The 17,633-nt window shown below is 33.8% G+C and overlaps 1 protein-coding gene across 2 annotated transcripts; it reads right to left on the reverse strand.

The window, feature by feature from the left end:
• Positions 1–1,439: 1,439 nt before the first annotated feature.
• On the reverse strand, positions 1,440–16,980 carry LOC134853218 (uncharacterized). Of its 2 annotated transcripts, XM_063869180.1 has the most exons (4): positions 16,948–16,980; positions 11,765–12,193; positions 2,462–2,704; positions 1,440–1,901 (listed from the first exon to the last, which is right to left on the reverse strand). In XM_063869180.1, exons 3-4 carry the CDS (start codon positions 2,693–2,695, stop codon positions 1,545–1,547), a joined length of 591 nt encoding a protein of 196 aa, XP_063725250.1. In that variant the 5' UTR covers positions 2,696–2,704; positions 11,765–12,193; positions 16,948–16,980; the 3' UTR covers positions 1,440–1,544. The 2 variants fall into 2 exon arrangements, with proteins under 2 accessions (XP_063725250.1, XP_063725249.1); XM_063869179.1 differs by lacking the exon at positions 16,948–16,980 and having other exon boundaries at positions 11,765–12,255.
• Between the last annotated feature and the right edge of the window lie 653 nt (positions 16,981–17,633).

A 17,633-nucleotide genomic window follows, 5' to 3' on the forward strand; every position in this document is an offset into this window, starting at 1 on the left:
ATGTTTTTTTTTTTTTTAAAACAATTTCATCTTTTTTTCTCTATTTAGTTTTTAAATTTAAATGTAGTCGTTTATGCCTAATTCACTAGATTTGTAAGAGCTTGTATAGCTCTATCATCTTACGACGTACACGAAAAAACACTGTGACGATATAGTTTTTTTGGTGAAAAACAAATTTCGGGCTTCTAGCTCGCTCATAAGATTAGCTTAGGTTTTTGTTTTATTTAATTTTTTGATATCTATTTAAAGGTTTCGGAAGAAAAATAGCAGAGCTCATTTTTGATATATAAAACGTTGCTTAGTTCGAAGTGAGTGTGACGATATATTTTTTTTTAAGAAAAAAAAACTTTTTTTTGTCCTTTTGGCTCGCTCCAAAAATTGGCTGAAATTTTTGACTGAAATTAAGTATCATTGCAATCTGTTTATAGCTGTAATAAGAACAGTAATTACACGCGCGGTAGCGGAGTGTATTTCTACAACTTTTCCTTTTTTCCATCCTTAATCGCAAAGAAAATGCTACTTTGGTGGCACTTTTGAAAAGTTAGGCTGTTTTAGCTGTATATTAGAGAAAGTTAGTTACTTTCTAATCAATTACATGCAAAGTTAGTGTGGTTCCTTTAGCTTAAAATATTTCAAATTATTAAATGCAAAATTTGATTTTTTTGTGCTCTTTAAAGCTCCTTGATGTTTGCTGTTTTGTCGCTCGTGCTTGCGAAGCTGCAGTTTCGCATCTTTGTTATAATATTTATTATGTTCTTTTTCAGCGAAAATACATTTGTTGATGTCAGAACTAGTGGATTCACGATGTGATTACCGAACTGCAGGAGGTTTGCCGGAGATAGTTCACGCAGATATAAGGTTTTAAAAAAATTAAAGGTTTTTTATAAAAATTTTTGAGGTAACCCCCTCTCCTGTTTAGGACCCTGCTGATATCTGAAGAGTTGAGAAAATTTCCTGCAGAAAATTAAGCAAACGAGATTGCAACTTCTAAAAAAAAAACTTTTTTTCTCAGGTTTTTTTTCCTGTTCAGAGATTGCACGGCTTATAAGATGGGCTTTAATGCAATTTGTGCCGCATTTGAAAAAAAGTATTCTGAAAACTGTTTGTCATACAATTCTCATAATGACAATTTTTTAGTCATACAAGATCCATTTATGGCAAGAATTTTAGTCATACAATTTTCATTTATGGTAAAATGTTTATTATAGAGATTTCATGCAATTTTCTGTAAGTATCGAATTGTATGGAATTGTATGACAAGAAATTTTCCATTTATGAGAATTGTATGAGAAGCACTTTTGGTCAACCCGGGCAGCTTTTGAAACTAAACGTAACACCTATTGTAATATATCACCCAACTTAGATCCACTTCTGTAATGCAAATGGAGTTATGATCTTTTGTTAACTATTCTTCCTCCTTTTTCTTGCAACGAGGTGAAAGATTTTCAAGCACATAAAATATATACCTTGCCAGCATTTCCCGAACTGTTTTTGCAGTACTGGGTGAAGTTTTAACTACAAGATCATTGAGATCCCAGAATAAATTAACAATTTGGGTGACCACTTTTCGTCGTCATTGATGAGTTTTGGGAAACGTCGAGCTCAAAACCGATAGCATTAAATGAGGTTCCCTCATTTTTCTCGATCCTTATTTTTTCCGTTTGCTTTTTCGCACCCATTTCCATAAAGTTCTGGAATCTTCTGGATTCGGCGCCACAGAACGAGTGTGACCTCTCTTGACCTCTTGTAGTGACCTCTAGAAAGGAGGGCTGGTCTTCAACTGACCCTTCGTCTTCCGATAGCTCCTCTATCCTGGATTCTGTGATTCCGGGAAGCGCGGTACAAGATGACCTTCGGTTGAGCATGTGTAGCTTCAAGTCTGTCAACTTTCCATCAAAGTCCTGTGTTAAAAATAGTATTAAACACTCCAAACTTATTATCAAATTTTATTTGCAAATGGAGTGCTTGATCTGGTTTGCTACACAAAATGTCGAACTTATTTTCAAATGAAGAGATATACCAAAAAATTTCAAAAAATGATAATTTTGAGGCCCATATATGATTAAGGTCAGTTCAAAAACTTTTCATAACAGTAAATTATTGGTAAGAAGTTAGATTTTTATTGGTAAGATTTTGTTTTATAACCAATTTTTTGCTGTATGATGCTTTGTGGGTGAATGTGGAAACGAACATGATTTAATTATGTACACCATATTCTATGGGCGTTTTTTCTTGCGGACATCGAGTTGTTTCGAAAATAAAATTCTTATGATGTGGGATTGTGTTTAACTTCTTCCCAAATATTTTTTTTTAAATTATGGTAGAAAAATAATGCCTTCTTTTTTTGACTTTTTTACTTTTCATAGATGGATGTCTACCTCCTTTTTAAATTTTCAGAAGGGGGGACAAACACATATGTAAAAGAAAGAAGAGGGTGGGGGAGAGGGATGTTGTTTATTACGTAGTTCTTCCTGTTGAGTGACAGGAAGTGCCTGGAGGCCGACGGGTCTCCGATCAGACTGAACCGCTTCTCAGACAACTTGGCCAGTCCCTTCTCTTTCTTCGTCTTCTCCCACTTTATCTTCTCATCTCTCTTCTCCTGCAGACTTACTGCTTTTGGTCTCACTATTTGAGGATGGGTGGGTGGTTGGCTGCTGATTACGAGCGATGGTTCTTCGTTTTCAATTGGCTCCATTTTTGGTTCCTAAACGAAACAAAAAATGAGTTCGCAATGTCATCAGCAGACTAGAGTATGTTCACACCAATTTCTTCTTTTTCACACTGTTTTCTTCTAATACACCGATTCGGTGGCTTTATACGATCAGATTACACAGTGCTGATTTAAATTATCCGGACAAAATAAACAAAACTTGAAACACGTCTTTCTCAAATTGAATTAAATTTAGACAAAAAGCAAGGGAACATAAGCTGCTTAGAATTTCATCAAAATTAATATGGTGTAATTTTTTCTTCGATATTCTCAACCAAAATTTTACCCCAAAAATGGTAGTTTGGCTTTTTTTATTTAATCAAGAATTGCGCTGAAACTACTTTGTTGATTGATGAGAAATATGAATCACAAGAAACCTCTTACACGGACCAACAAATTTCTAGAAGGGTTAAACCTCCGAAAACATGTACTTGAGAAAATATCTTTGCTTGATAGTAAAGAAACGTAATTTTGACTATACAAAACCAAATTTTTCTTAAAAACAAAATTTGAACAATTTACTCAATTTTTAGGAGGTTTCACCCCTTAGAACTTTGTTGGGCTATGTTATATATTTTTCATCAATTAACAAAGTTAATTCGGCGTAATTCTTGATTAATTGAATAATGCAAAATGACCCATTTTTGGGGTAAAATTTTGATTGAGAATTTCGGAGAAAAAATGCACCATATTAATTCTGATAAAAATTTAAGCAACCTTTGTTCTCTTAAGTTTTTGTCTAATCAGAACGCAAAATGAGAAAAACGTCTAGGAAAATTCAAGTTTCTTTTGTTCCCTCCGGATAATGTAAATCAGCACCCGCATCTAGATCCAAGCGTTAATAATCGATTATATTATGATTTAATACATTATAATCGACTATTCTCGATTATTCTTATCCATATTTCTAATTTATTTGTTCTGCAGAAAAATTAATTATGATTGACTATAATCATTTATAATACCTTGGTTTGCCCATTTGGTTTTCGACCTTCCACCTGAAGTGCTTATACTTCATGCTTTTTGTAGACGTTGTTTTATGTGAAAAATGCAAAAAAAATTTAAACAGTTTTCAAATCAATTCAAATTGATAACGTTTTTTTTTTTCATTTTTTTTTATTATAAATGTTTCAAGATGCACATTTCAAGTTTTTGACCACCAAAAGATCAGCACACTGCTTTTGTTGTCACGTTTCATATAGAAGAGTTATATTTGTTCTACCGCGTGATTCTTTCAACTAATATGAAAGGATCTCAAAGAAAATTTTGCTTTGTGAAAAAACCTTGTGCTCAGGTGAACTAAAGATTGACAAGACATTTCACTTTTAGAGATTTTTGACAGGAAAAAGTTTAATAATCTATTATAATAGATTATAATAGTTTATAAGAGAATATAAGGGACTATGCGATATTATAAGATATTATAAGAGGTTAAAATAGATTTTCGGAAAAATTATAATCAAATATGCAATTGATAAAAATTTATTAAAATTTCTCAAAAAATCTTATCATTTTATAATTATAATTATGATTAAAGTACAATTATAATTGTTATATAATCAATTATTTTCTCTTTCACTGAGTGCGGGCACTGTATTCGCTGAAAAAATTCTGAGGTTGCTTCAGTTAAACTGTTCGCCATCCGGTACTCGGTGTTAAGAAGTAAACTTCAGTCGCAAAATATAGCAAACCGTTTAACTTGAGAGCAACCTTTGAATAGCAACTTTTAAGAGCAACTCAGTGAGATAATAAGAAACAACAAATATACTGCAACGTTATCTTAAGCAGAGAAAAAGCCCTTAATCTATGAAGATCCCGGTCAATGGATTGATGATTTGATATTTTGCCATGAAATGTATAGTCTAACATCTTAAATGTCGGAATACTGGACTAATTTTCAGTTGCAGACTTTCATGATTGTTTTTCCATTTGGTCACGACTTTTTTGACTTTTGAATGGACATTGCTCAAACCTCAATTCTGATCAAACTGCGGAATACTTTATACCGAAAAAACCTTCAGAGATACTCGAGGGTTCCTTTAAAATAGGCTCCCGCACGCACCAAATTTTTAAAACAGATCTGAAATAGTTTGTGAAATATTTAAATAACGCTTAAATACTTTGAAGATTGGTTATTTCAGATCTGAAATTTAGTTTTTCTTGTGTAAAAGTCTCCCCCTCGAGACAACCCTGGATCCGCATCTGATTATGTTTTTTCGCATCAGTTAAAGCCACTAAAATCCAGCCTTTAATTGTTCTCAGAATTATCAAGTACTTTTCTTACACAAAAAAAACAAGCTTTTTTCTGAGCATACACAAATTTATACCCCCTCCATCTCTTTCACAAAAAAATCTCAGCCAATTTTACTCAAAGCATGTCTTCGACACTGGATATCAAGTCCGGCTTCAGATATTTATTGACAGTATAAATTTTAATTCCGTTATTGGACATAAGTAATACAAGTCGGCGAAAAATGGCGGTCGGCAAAAAAAATTGTATAAGTCAATCAGGGTCGATACATGAGACGACAGGGGTCAATATAATAGTTGATCATGGTCAGTCTTTATCGACCAAGATCAATATAGGAAGCAACCAAATTTAGGTGTAACAAAAGAGCAGACATTTGTCGATATGACGTACATCAATTTTCAGACTGGAAAAGGCGACTGGAAAAGCTTCAAGGAGGAGATCCAGTCGAGCCTCTCTGAAGCAAAGTTTTCTCTGGGACTTAACCCTCAGGGTAGCCGCATCCTTATCCCCGCTGACCCTTCCATCCACCTCGCCCCGTCTCCTTCAGAGGAAATCTCCATTATTTTATCCGTTGTTTTAAGGAGTCCTAATACGACGATAAAATACCCCAAAACAAGTCAACGATACCAAAAGGCTTAACTTCCTCCAGACTTGCGATTATCGCATCCCTAAAATGATTCAGGCCTGTGTTAGGTATGCGCCCAACCCAATCTGTCTCGAAGTCCATCAGTTACCCACTAGCTATAGCTACACCAGTAAACAAGCAGTTTTCTTAAGCAAGAGCCCTTATGTCATACAAACAACGAAGCGCGAAATATACAAACTCCTATTATCAAGTTATCTCAATTTTCCAAATAGCATACTAAATAAGACATTGCGATTAGCAAATCTGCTGGATAACTTGTTCGAGATGGCCTGAGCACTTTTTATTTGATGAAGTTGGAATTTCGGACCACTTGCATTAATTTTTTAGTTTAACAGTTTCCTGTTTGACATTTTGTTCTCTCAATGGTGGAAAGCTTGAAAAACAAATATCTGTCTATACTTTTTGAAATTTTAAAACTTTCCAAACGAATAATTCAGAAAACAATTTATAGCTGACTGCATCCTATCACTTAATTGCCCAACAAGGGAAACTTTTAGAGCGCATCCATACAGTTTTTACCAATCCTCGACCAAAAGACCAGCATCTACTTCGTTTCTGTCCATTTCACTCAACCACTGTGGAACTGTCAATCTTCGAGTTTTACGCCTCATCACTTTTAATCAGAGTCGCCCTCATTTACGCACTGTCCCAGCTACACTAGTTCTTTCAAGGCTCTCACATGGCGTGTCATCCCTCACTCCTGAATTAATTCATGACACAATCGTGAGCTGCAGAGAGTCTAATCCTCCCGCTTAGTGAGTGTTTTAATGAAGGTCAAATCGACTTTTGTTTTGGCGAACAGTCATTTTCCCATAAAAAAGGTTAGCGTGAAGTTTCCTAGGGTTCGGTACTATCACCATTTTTTTTACCTTAATATTCTCAAGATGCCCCTCCACCCCTAAGAAAGGATCGCCTCACTTCATAAGCGAACGAGTTCCCCCCTTCTCCAAAAACTGAGATTTCGAGTGAGCATTAAATATATACCGGCATCTCTACGAAGGTTTTTGAATCTCGTTACCTACATGTTGAATCCTTCAAGGGATCAGTAATACTTTTTTCCTTATAACCATGACTTTATAAAGCATCTATTGATATTCAAAATAATGCGCCTGATCCACTGAGAAAATTTCCCAAAAATTTGAGCGCTAACTTTCTTAACCCTACTCGCTGATTGCAAACAGTCCGATGAAAAAACCAGTTGCAGGATAGGAGTCCTGAAAGCCTTAGCAGGTCCAAGCTGAACAACAAGGAGACTTTAATTTCAATTCACAAAGCACTCATTGGAGCCATAACTGACAATTCTGCATGATCACACTATTCGAAAAATCACCTACAGCTTACTAAAAGCTAGCGCTGGTCAGTACTTGTTGAAAAATACTACCCAAGTACGCAGTGAATTTTGAAGTTTGAAACGTCAAAAAAACCAGAATTTCTTAGCCTCTCATTTTTATCTCCAAAAACGGCCTCAACAAATTTTCGCACTCAACTTCGTTTATTTCAATTTTCTCAAAAGAATTACTAACCATCGGCTCAGCGAAAAACCAATCTTTGAAAGTAAAAACTGAGACGAAGTCGCTTTCTTTGCTATAAGATACTTCAAACCAGCTTTCAGTTTAAACCACAAAGCAGTAAACAATTTCCATGACAAAATTACTTTCGCTAACGTTATCTTTATGCCTCCCCACAAAATTGACCCTTCAGAACAAGCGTCTCCAGTTGTACCCGCAGTAAGATTTCTCAACTCTTTAGCCCGCTTTTGTTTTTTAGATTGAGAGCTTTCCTTCCCAAAGACACAACCTGCTCACTTGCACGGCCAGACCTCAGAACTTTCAACAGACCTCAGAACTCTTACCTGTTTTCCTCAGAAAAACTGTGACGAATTAACAGGGTTAGTTTCGCCAGAAGATTTTGAAGTACTTAGCATTAAATTTGGTTGCCATAGTAGCATTTCTGCAAAAAAAATGGCAAGAATTCTACTAACTATCTCATCCTTACGCATTCTGAAACTTTTGTCAGTGAAACTTTAGGTTTGTTTGTTTGATTTTCAACTTTGTCTTAGCTAAAAATCACTCATTTTTGACTTTACAAAATAAGTTTTCCAAACCGTTTTAAAAGCATTCTGTCACTGAAATATTCTAGAAATTTAGAAAACCCAGAAACAAATGCAAGCATGTCTTTGTTATAGATCCAGTCCAAGTTGACTCAGAGTCCATAACTTCTCTACTATTTATAGCTATATGAATTACCGACAGAGCCCTTACATCATACAAACCATTTTGTACAACGAGACGCAAATTATACAAATGCCTTTTTTCAATGAATCTAGTTTGAACCACAGTAGACTAAAGAGGCATTGCGATCAGCCAGGCTGCCCAGGATTCCAGTTCGTATTGCCTATTTTATCATTTTGATAAACTTTGAACTCCCATACCCTAGACTTGCAATTACTCTTAATTTCAGCAGTTTGATGTCGGAGAACAGTTCATCAAAATAAAAAGTTTTTAGCTGTCAAACTTGTCATGTCACAAAAATATTTAAAGCATCATAAAATTTTTTTGTCCAGCTACTAAGTTTTTAGAGATGTTCATCCATACATCTTTTTCTAATCTTCTACCAAATGACCAGCATCAACTTGGTTCGCGTCCATTTAACTCTACAACTGCGTCATTGTCAGCACTCAGTTTTCGTGTCATAATTTTAATCAGAGTCGCCCTCCATTACGCACTAACCTTGCTTTGCTACACTAGACCTTTTAAGGCCCTCGTTCGTCATGTTGTGAAATCTCACCTTAGTGAGCTTTTTTATGGCACACCCCTTCAAAGATTCCTACTCCACTGGCTAAGTGATTATTTCAATGAAAATATGTCGCCATGTGTTTCGGCGAACATCCATACCCCATTTGGAAAAGTTCACCATGGAGCTTCTCGGAGTACGGAGGCTTCGTGTTTTTGTTTCGTTTTCAAAACTCTGGATATCTTGGACAAAAAAATATATCAAGCAAGCATCACATTCAAAAAAAGTTGAGCTTCCCTAAACTCTATTTTGAAACACGTAAACTATTTTGTGCGTCATCTAAAAGATCAGTAACTTTTTTTTAATTCTAGAGCAAAGATTTTAGAAAATTAATTGTGTATTTTTAAACAGTATTTTTTTCCCGCTGAGCGCAACTCAAACTTTTAAGCATTACTTCAACCCTACTTTAGGTATTTTCTGTCATTGGAGACAGTCCGATGATACAGCCAGATGCAGGATAGGAGTCCTGAAAACTTTAGCAGGATCAAACTAGGTTCAAACCAACGAGACCCTATTTCAAATTTTAAAGCGTCAATAAGAGCCATATTTGACTACGCTTCCCGTGCATGATCAAGCGGCTCAATAAATCATCTAGAGACCATTGAAATTAACTGATTGTCGGCATTAGCGTCCTTAACTTTTAAATTCCCCTACTCAATTGCTCAGTGAAAATGATTTCTTGTATAAAAAATCTAAATTAAACATAATTTCTTAGCCTTTTAATTTTTCTTCTATCTCATCTGCTTTTTTCTAACTGCTCTTCTTTTTCCTCGTCCAATTTAAAATGCTCCATATACAATACTACCGAAGTTAATAATAACTTCTGTTTTTTTCCCAATACAATTTTGATGAAAAGTTGCGAAGTGAATATCCTTAAATGTGGTCATTTCATCAACAAACTCTGCAAAAGTTTGACAGGAAACAACATAATTGAATCATAGGAGTAAAAAAAATCTCTGATTGAACATTTGCAAAAAATAAGTCTTGAAGCAACTTCCAGCAAACAGATTAAATAATTGAAATCACCAAATTAAGCTCCTATGAAACAAAGAAAAAAATAGCAATTATCAGCCTTTGGTCTTGAAAATATTGCAAAAATTTCAAGAGTTTTTTATATTTCCTTGTTTCCGTTTTAAAATTTCTATAATTTTATCAAAAATTGCCTTACATCTACGGAAACTCAGTTGCCAAAGCCTTTCAATTGCCAAGGCCGACATATTTCTATTTTTTTTCGCAAATTAGGACTGAATTCTTAGTTGTTTTCAGTTTATTTTTAGCTGTTCGTGGATGCATCAATGAAAAAAAAAGTTTTTTTTTCCTTATTTTAATCAAAAATCGCCGTAATTCTAGGCAAATTTAGCTGTTCAATCCTCCTCTCAACTACTAACGGTTTTTAGCACAATTGTTATGTTTTAGACTATTTTTGTGAATTTTCTCTACTGTAACGACAGTAGAGAAAATTCAATAAAAGTTTGTAACGGTTTTCGAGTAAGTAATTACCGTTCAGTGGTCACAATTCAAGGTTTTTGTTTTAAAGTTTGCGAACATCACATGAAACGTTTTCTGTGAAGATGCTTTATAATATGCTTGGAAGAAAATAGATGTACGATGCTTGCAATAGTCTAAGTTTGTCATTTCTTTGGTGTGCTTTTGTATTTCATGCAGAGTTTTCAGTTTCATTTCATCGATATAATTTTGTTGCATTCTTTGGTCTCCCATTCTTTGTATGATTCTGCATCAGTCTAGTAGCTTTATTTCTTCGTCCTGTTGGTCAGTGGCCAGATTTCAAGGTTCTGTTTCAAAGTTTGCGAATCTCAAATTGGTTTTAATTACTGTTTTTTTTTTTACTGGTTTCAAGTGTTTACTGCTTTTTTTTGGTATTTCAAGTTAAGGTATTTAGAAACTTACGATTTTTAATTGGCAATTTCAAAAATTGACAAAGTTCCTACGTTGATTATAGCTCTGGATTCTTGAAGCATCAAATTTAGAGCGGTTGATGAGAGTTTGCAGGGAGGTATGTTTGCTGAGTTAAACTATAGAGTTTCCTGCCCGAAATATTTTGCTGTTGAAATGTACCACCTGTTTGCGAGTCAAAATGAAAATTAAATAACACTTTTCTGATCGATTTTTCATACCAATTAATTCAGTTGCTTTGTTTGATGTTTTGGACTAGATCACAAAAAAATCTGATTTTTAGTAATAATTTCAACACAATTGTTATTTGAAGTATTAAATATCATGAACAAATTTAAAAAAAAACTTTTGATTTGAAAAAATGATTTTTTTTCGAAAATTATCCGTTTCGTTATCAACAAATGTACCGAGCGATAGTAAATCCATCTCGGTTTTTATTTGTCACAAACTTAACGAAGGTCTGGGAAAATTACAATTTGATAACTCATCATGAGTATCTTCCAAGCAACTAATTGCAACTTAAAATAACGTCTGCTGATCAAGATTGATTTTGTATTGGAGCCAATTATCAATTTTTTGCGTACTCATTGCTTAATGTAGCAAATAAACTTGTTGGATTTTTTCAACACCTATTTTCAAGTTGTTACTGTTTTCTTTTCACCTACACCTTTGAAAGCCCTAAACACCCACCCCTTATGAAGTACCGAATTTTTGGATCATATATTCATCGATCCGGTTTTGTCACCAAATAATCTTTTTGGTTGCTGTGGGTTCTTATCTTGGCCATTGCCCGATGAAATTTTAAAGCTCTAATGCACAACAAAAGTAACAAAAATTCATGGACGCCGTGAGAAAAATGATGTCGAATTAAAAGTACTGTTAAATGTTTTCGTTTTTATGCTAGCTGCCTGGAACGCTTTTTTTTGCAAGCTCACCGAGCCCCAACAATTTTTGTTCGCATTTTTGGAAAACTTGATTTCAATTTTTTTGATATTTGCTTCAAAACGGGTTTTTAAACTGACAAGTGGTGTTTTGGTGCATCGGTAGTGATTGGGCCCAGCGATCATGTGATTGCGGGTTCAATTTGCACCTGCGCTGCAATTTACAAGGTGAGCTTTCGTAAGATAAACATACGTTAGTTATAGTCTTCAATTAATATCTCTGGGTTAGGCCAGTGACTGGACAGATCAAAAACAGTTTGCCTTGTTTTAGCGTTCGAGCCGTTAGAAAAAGAAGACAATTTTTTAGACTTATGTTATGCAAGTCAACTTGTACGCGATAAATTTCTCTTGTAGGTGATGAGTATGATGAAAAAAGTATCCGGATGATATGGACAAAAAAATGTTTCACGGTTCCAATGGGAAAAAAATTACGGTTCCAATCGTTAGATTTAATGCAGGTTTCCAAACTTTCTCAATGTCATTTTTTTTTCAAAAGTCAAAAAAATTACCTGGAGCGCTTTAGTTTCTGTTTGGGAAGTTAATAACAATTGATTGCAAGTTAGTGACTGCGAAGTAAGGTCGTGATTTTTAAGCGTTGTCAGTTTGGATAATTAATTGCTTTTGCGAGTCGTTCTAAAATATGATAAATGCGTCAAAAAGTCGATCTTCAGACAATCAAATGAAATAAAAACTACAATGCTGAAGCAGTTTTCAGTAAGAAGTAATTTTCAGTGAGAGTTTATCAGATTTGAAAAAGGGGATTTAATGGATGTCTTTTATAAGCTGAACGTCAAATCGTATATTAAGACGAAGAAATCTGGGCTGTAAAAAGACTGACACCCGAACCCGGTATCGATTTGTTATCCAGTTTGTCCAGGTAGTCGAAATAAAGCTTTTCAGTTTTCATATCGAATTATGGAATTTTTTCAAGTTTTTTACTGAATAAAAATTGACAGGTAAATGATATACAGACAATTTTTTTTAATTAAATTTTTTCGGCTTTTTAATTTTATACAACTTGAACCATGAATATTTTTTTATAAAATGGGCCAAGAAAGTGGGAAATAATGTCTGAAATTGAACAGGATGTTGTGTCAAATTAGGAAAAAGAGCTGTATAATTTGGGACGAAATTGGAAATAAGCTGGGAAATGGAAATTTGGGAATTAATTGAAATGGTAGCAGAAAATAATTCCACAACATTAGGGAATTCCGTTATCTATTTGAAATTTATCATTGAATTATTTAACACGAATGATTACAATTTGTCAAGTAAGCGCAATTCTAGGAATTTTTTGCCAGAGGATAACTTTTCCTCAAACAAGTGAAAACTAAATTATAAAAATTTGAGCCTCTAATGAAGGCTGGGTGTTTATTCTCCGTCTGTTGTTTTATGGAAAATTATCCTTCGGCTGAAAAGTATCCTAGACGCAGCTACGTGATCATATTACAGTGCTGAAAGCTGAAAAAAATTGAACTGCTGAAAAATTTGAAAAAATCAACACGAAGCGAGATCCGAATCACTAACAATTTCAAGAAAGCATGTCAAAAAGGTGCATTTCTCCTCACTTCTGGTCTGGGCCACGATTTTTTTTAGAAAAGTGCCCTAATTTCGGTTATTTCTATCTAACCTTTTTTGATGGTCAAGCCATAATTTTTCGACAAAGCCTCCGACGCATGATTAAAGAGCATCCCTCCCCACCCAAATTTTGTATCTTCGTTCAAATTTGAAGATAGGAAACGCATCGGAACTTTCAGCCTTCAAAAGTCTCTGGTTCCTTATCGCTCTACGACCTGAAGCAAATTTTTCCAGCTTGCCAGTGGCTGTGACCAGAGCCGAACTAATCATACTCGTCGAAAAAGGTTCTCAGAGCGTATTCAATTTTAAAAATGTGTCAGGATTTTTGAATGTTTCATTGGATCTTTCTTATATATCCATAAAAATTGTGTCTTGGATGAAAAAAAAAACCAAAAAATTGGTTGGAAACTTTTATAAACACTTGATTTCTCAAAGAAATTTATTTTAAAAATTCCTGATTTGCAACTTACTGCAAGTTGTGATGCGCCTTGTATTTTACAAAATTTAATGTTTCACTGAAGTTTTTTGGGGAAAAAAAACTTTGAAACTTCCAATGTTGATAAAAAGTAGCCCAATTCGTTCTAAGTTTCATTCATATAATTGACTCTCGGAGAATAAGTATTAGACGAAGTAATTGATTTAACTTTTTCGGCCGAAATTAGATAAGATGAAAAAAGAGGGTGTAATTTATCTGAAATTACCCTATGAGATAACGAGGCAGTCTCATCTTATCTGGTGCGGCCAGTAACAACGAGTGAAAAGAAAACATTATCAATTAATGAATCTAATACAACAAAATTATCGTCATATACTCCCAGTACACAAAGTTTTCATACTATACTAATCACCCGGCCTTTTTATGTTAATCAAAGACCTGCAAGAAAAATTCATCCACGCCTTAAACTGACATGTATTTCATCATACACTACAGTCATCCAGCAATTTCAGACTTATCACCACTACTACCAAATTATTGAAACATCACAAAAATCAAACATAAAAACAATAAGATTAATCATCGTTACCTTTGCTATAATCAAGCATTACGCGGCAAAACTGTGCAATGGATAAGCGCACAATGTTGTGCCTGTATGTTCCTGGACTCCAGATACAAGTCTTAGAACATGTTTCAAAATGTAAGTGGATCCCACTTATAAATTTTTAGTGGATTCCGAGTACAAATAACTGTAACGTAAAATCTGTCGGCATATTGATTTTGTTGCGGATTCCGCAACGAGCAAATATAAGTATTTGTTTTCGATTCCGTAAATGTAATTGGATTCCACAAATTTATGCGGATTCCGTTTACAATTTGCGGATTCCACTTAGTTGCGGAATCCGCGACAGCTTAATTTTACTAACCTCATATAAAATTATTTGTTCATGGATTCCACAAAATTGTTCCAGATTCCACACATTTTGTTGCGGATTTCCCAAAATTGTCTATTTTAGAGCAATTTTGAGCAAAACAGTGTTTTAACTATTTGTCCGTAGAATCCAAAACAGCAGAGAAGATCAGAGAAAAATAGCAATTTTGCAGATTCCGGGACAAATCTGATTTTTTCTGTTGCGGAATCTGCTTACAATTCACAAAATGCACAGTTTGGCCTTGTAATGAGATGCCATCGATGAATACACAGAAAAATAAGAAAATGACAACTAACAGAGATACTTTTGTTTATAAGTAATTGTATATGCCACACTCCCTGAACTATCAAATCTCTAAAGTCTATCTTACCTCACTAAATCTAACACTTTTCAGTTAATCTACACTTTCACAGACGTTCTAGATATATAAAAAATTCTCATTTTTTTATGAGAGAATAATTGAAAAATTACATGGCTTAAAATCTTCTGTTGCGTTGCGCCTTTTTTCAAACAAATTTAACAATTAACTGAAACTTTTTGCTGAGATAAACTTTGAAGTTTCCATTGTTGAATGAAGTCAGTCGAATCTGTTCGGAATTTCAATCATATAGTTGCTTCTCGGATAATATGTATTGAAAGAAGCAACTGCACTGACCTATTCGGCCGTAAATAGATAGCTTCACATATCTATATGAAGTTGCTCTATGAGACAACAACACAGTCTCATCTTATCTAGTGCGGCCACTAGCAGCGAGTGAAAATAAAAAAGAGCAGCTAATTAAACTATTAAATCAATATCAACATCCCTTACTCCAAAAAAAAGTTTTCATACTATCATAATCACGCTACCTATTTACGTTGTTAACGTAAGACCTACAAAAATTGGATCCACGCCACAAAAATGATCAAAATCCCAACATCAAAAAAAAGTATGCTGTAACTTTGCTAATCTATTGAAGATTTTGGAAATCTTATTTAATTGCCTCACATCAGTCATACAGCTACCTCTAACAGTATACTTTTTTTCTAGAGCCAAATTATCAAAATTATTGAAAAAGCACTCAACATTAAAATCCAACACAATAGTATTAGCAATGAATATCGCAATCATTGATAGAATCAAGATATTAACGACCACTACACTGACAACGAAGTACATAACAACAAACAGAGATATTTTGCTCATAAGTAAATATGTGTTCCACTTACCCGGGTTGACAAAAAATGCTTGTCATACAATTTTTATATATAAAAAAAATGCTTACCATACTCTTTCATACAGTTTCATAGAGTAAAAGTGTATGTATGAGAATAGCAAAATAAGCATTTTTTCAATACTATGAAATTGTATGATAAGCATTTTTCTCATAAATGAAAATTCAAAAAATTTTGGTTTCGAAATTTCGTGTTTCAACCGAAACACTAACCAAGGAATTTTTGTCATGAGAAAACCCAGAGTATGACTGTCATTTACCACGCAAATAAATTGCATTTGGTAGTTTAAGCCATAAAAAATATTTTTAACATTTTCAAATGGAAATATATACCAAAAAAGTAACTTTTTGAATATGGCTGGATAACTTTTAGCTTGAAAATTATGATGGTTGAGAAAAAAAGCCTGTTTTTATCTTAGCAAATGAAATAAAAGATAATAATCGTGTTTTTAAAAAATAAAACATTTTCATGTAATTTTTGGGTTTTTTGGGTGAGAAACTCATCCTGGACCACGTTATAAACACAAAAATGTCAAATTTTGCATGCACAATTTTTTTTCGTTAAAAATTATATTTTAGAACAATGCAAATTTGCAGCCAAAAAAGGGATAAAAAGTTTTTTACCTCAAATTTTTATTTTTATTTATGAAAAAAATGCATATCATACAATTTTCATATATGAAAACTTTATGATCTGACCAAAGTTAAATTTGTTTTTGATTGTCAATATGCCCTGTATCATAGATATACTTGTTTAAATCTATTTAAAGTTACCCAGACACGTTTTTTGATGATTTTTGTTTTTTCTATGACGAAGTGACTATTTTATATTTTTCATACATGATAATTGTATGATAAGCACTTTTCCATAGACTTCAAATATGAAACTGTATGACAAGCATTTTTATTCTATGGACGTCAACCCGGGTATCCGCATCATTGTGAACCAATCATTTTCCATAACTAACTTATTTGTTTTTTTTTTGGACCAGTCAGACCAGACACCTACGAATTTTAAAAAATGAATTCAAATTAATCGTTTTTAACAGTTTTTGATCGAATCATTTGAGACCTAGGACAATACGAACAATACTTGGATCAAAATTAGACTAAAAAGTTTTTCGAAAATCCGGCAGAGAAATATAAGCATGACAATCAGTCTGTTTGCTCTATCTGAATTTACTCTGCCAGATAACGAAGCAGTTCCATATCATTACACGCACGTTGCTCTGGGTTTTGTCAACAAGATGGTTAAAAGTATATAGAAGTTCAAGTTTTGGTTTGGCTCGAAATTTTTGCTAACTTGCTGTAAAGATTTTATAGCCGTTTTTAATAAGATTTCAAAAATTGAATTGGAGACTTGTAGCTTGTAAATTCAAAAAAGGCAATATCTAGCAAACTAGTATAGAAAAGTTGAATGTCTACAAACAGTCTAAAACGTGCTGTGTCATTGCCACCCAAAAAATAAGCTAAATGCCGCCCAAAAAATGGCTAAAAATCCTGAGTTAAATGAACAGCGTATCGTCACCTACACTTGAAGTAATTTGTTTCAATAGAGTAAAAACTGCCCTAGGTTGATTTCGTTAATTGAACTTGTGGGACAAAACGGCTCTCTTACCAAATCCGAGAACCTGGCTTAGGAGAAAACAATTTCAAAGGATTCGTTTTACAGATTAAAATGCTAAGTTGTACATACAATGTTATAGTATTTTTTGATATGGTACGAACTGCGGTTGACTAAATGGAAAAATAAGCCTTTTTTCAATTCAAGTTTCCCGCAGCCATAAAAAAATATGCTCCCACCGCTTGTGTCCATTACTTCCATTATTGCTCTATAGACAACTGAATTTGTAAATTTTCATGCTCGAATTTTTTTTGTTCCGATTTTCAAAGAAAATAAGAGAATATTAGGTCAGGGTAGTCTTTTTCTATTCATTAACCCATTTAGATCTTTTGACTAAACCGACTGAAAAGCTTCAATGCCTTTCGCTCATCATGATTCAATCAAAATATTTCATGCGCGCCCATTTTTAGTTACGCTTCATGTTGGTTTCAAGTGTGCCAATTTGCTCCGAGTTCCCATTTTTCTATTAATTAGTAGCGTAGGCGGTACAAAAAAAGTACAATTGATTTAGGAAAGCTATGCAATCCTTTTAACGCGTAACTAGAAGACGATTTTTTTTTAACTTACATAGCGATTGTGAGAAAGATACCTAGG

The sequence above is a fragment of the Symsagittifera roscoffensis genome, chromosome 8 (genome assembly GCF_963678635.1).
Source record: "Symsagittifera roscoffensis chromosome 8, txSymRosc1.1, whole genome shotgun sequence".
Classification (NCBI taxonomy): domain Eukaryota; kingdom Metazoa; phylum Xenacoelomorpha; order Acoela; family Convolutidae; genus Symsagittifera; species Symsagittifera roscoffensis.

Bases quoted from the DNA above. Each gene is read 5' to 3' on its own strand.
- LOC134853218 (XM_063869180.1), bottom strand. From the start codon at position 2,695: ATGGAGCCAATTGAAAACGAAGAACCATCGCTCGTAATCAGCAGCCAA. The intron at 1,902-2,461 runs GTAATAAACAAC...TTTTTAACACAG, and splicing joins CACTCAACAGGAAGAACTAC to GACTTTGATGGAAAGTTGAC.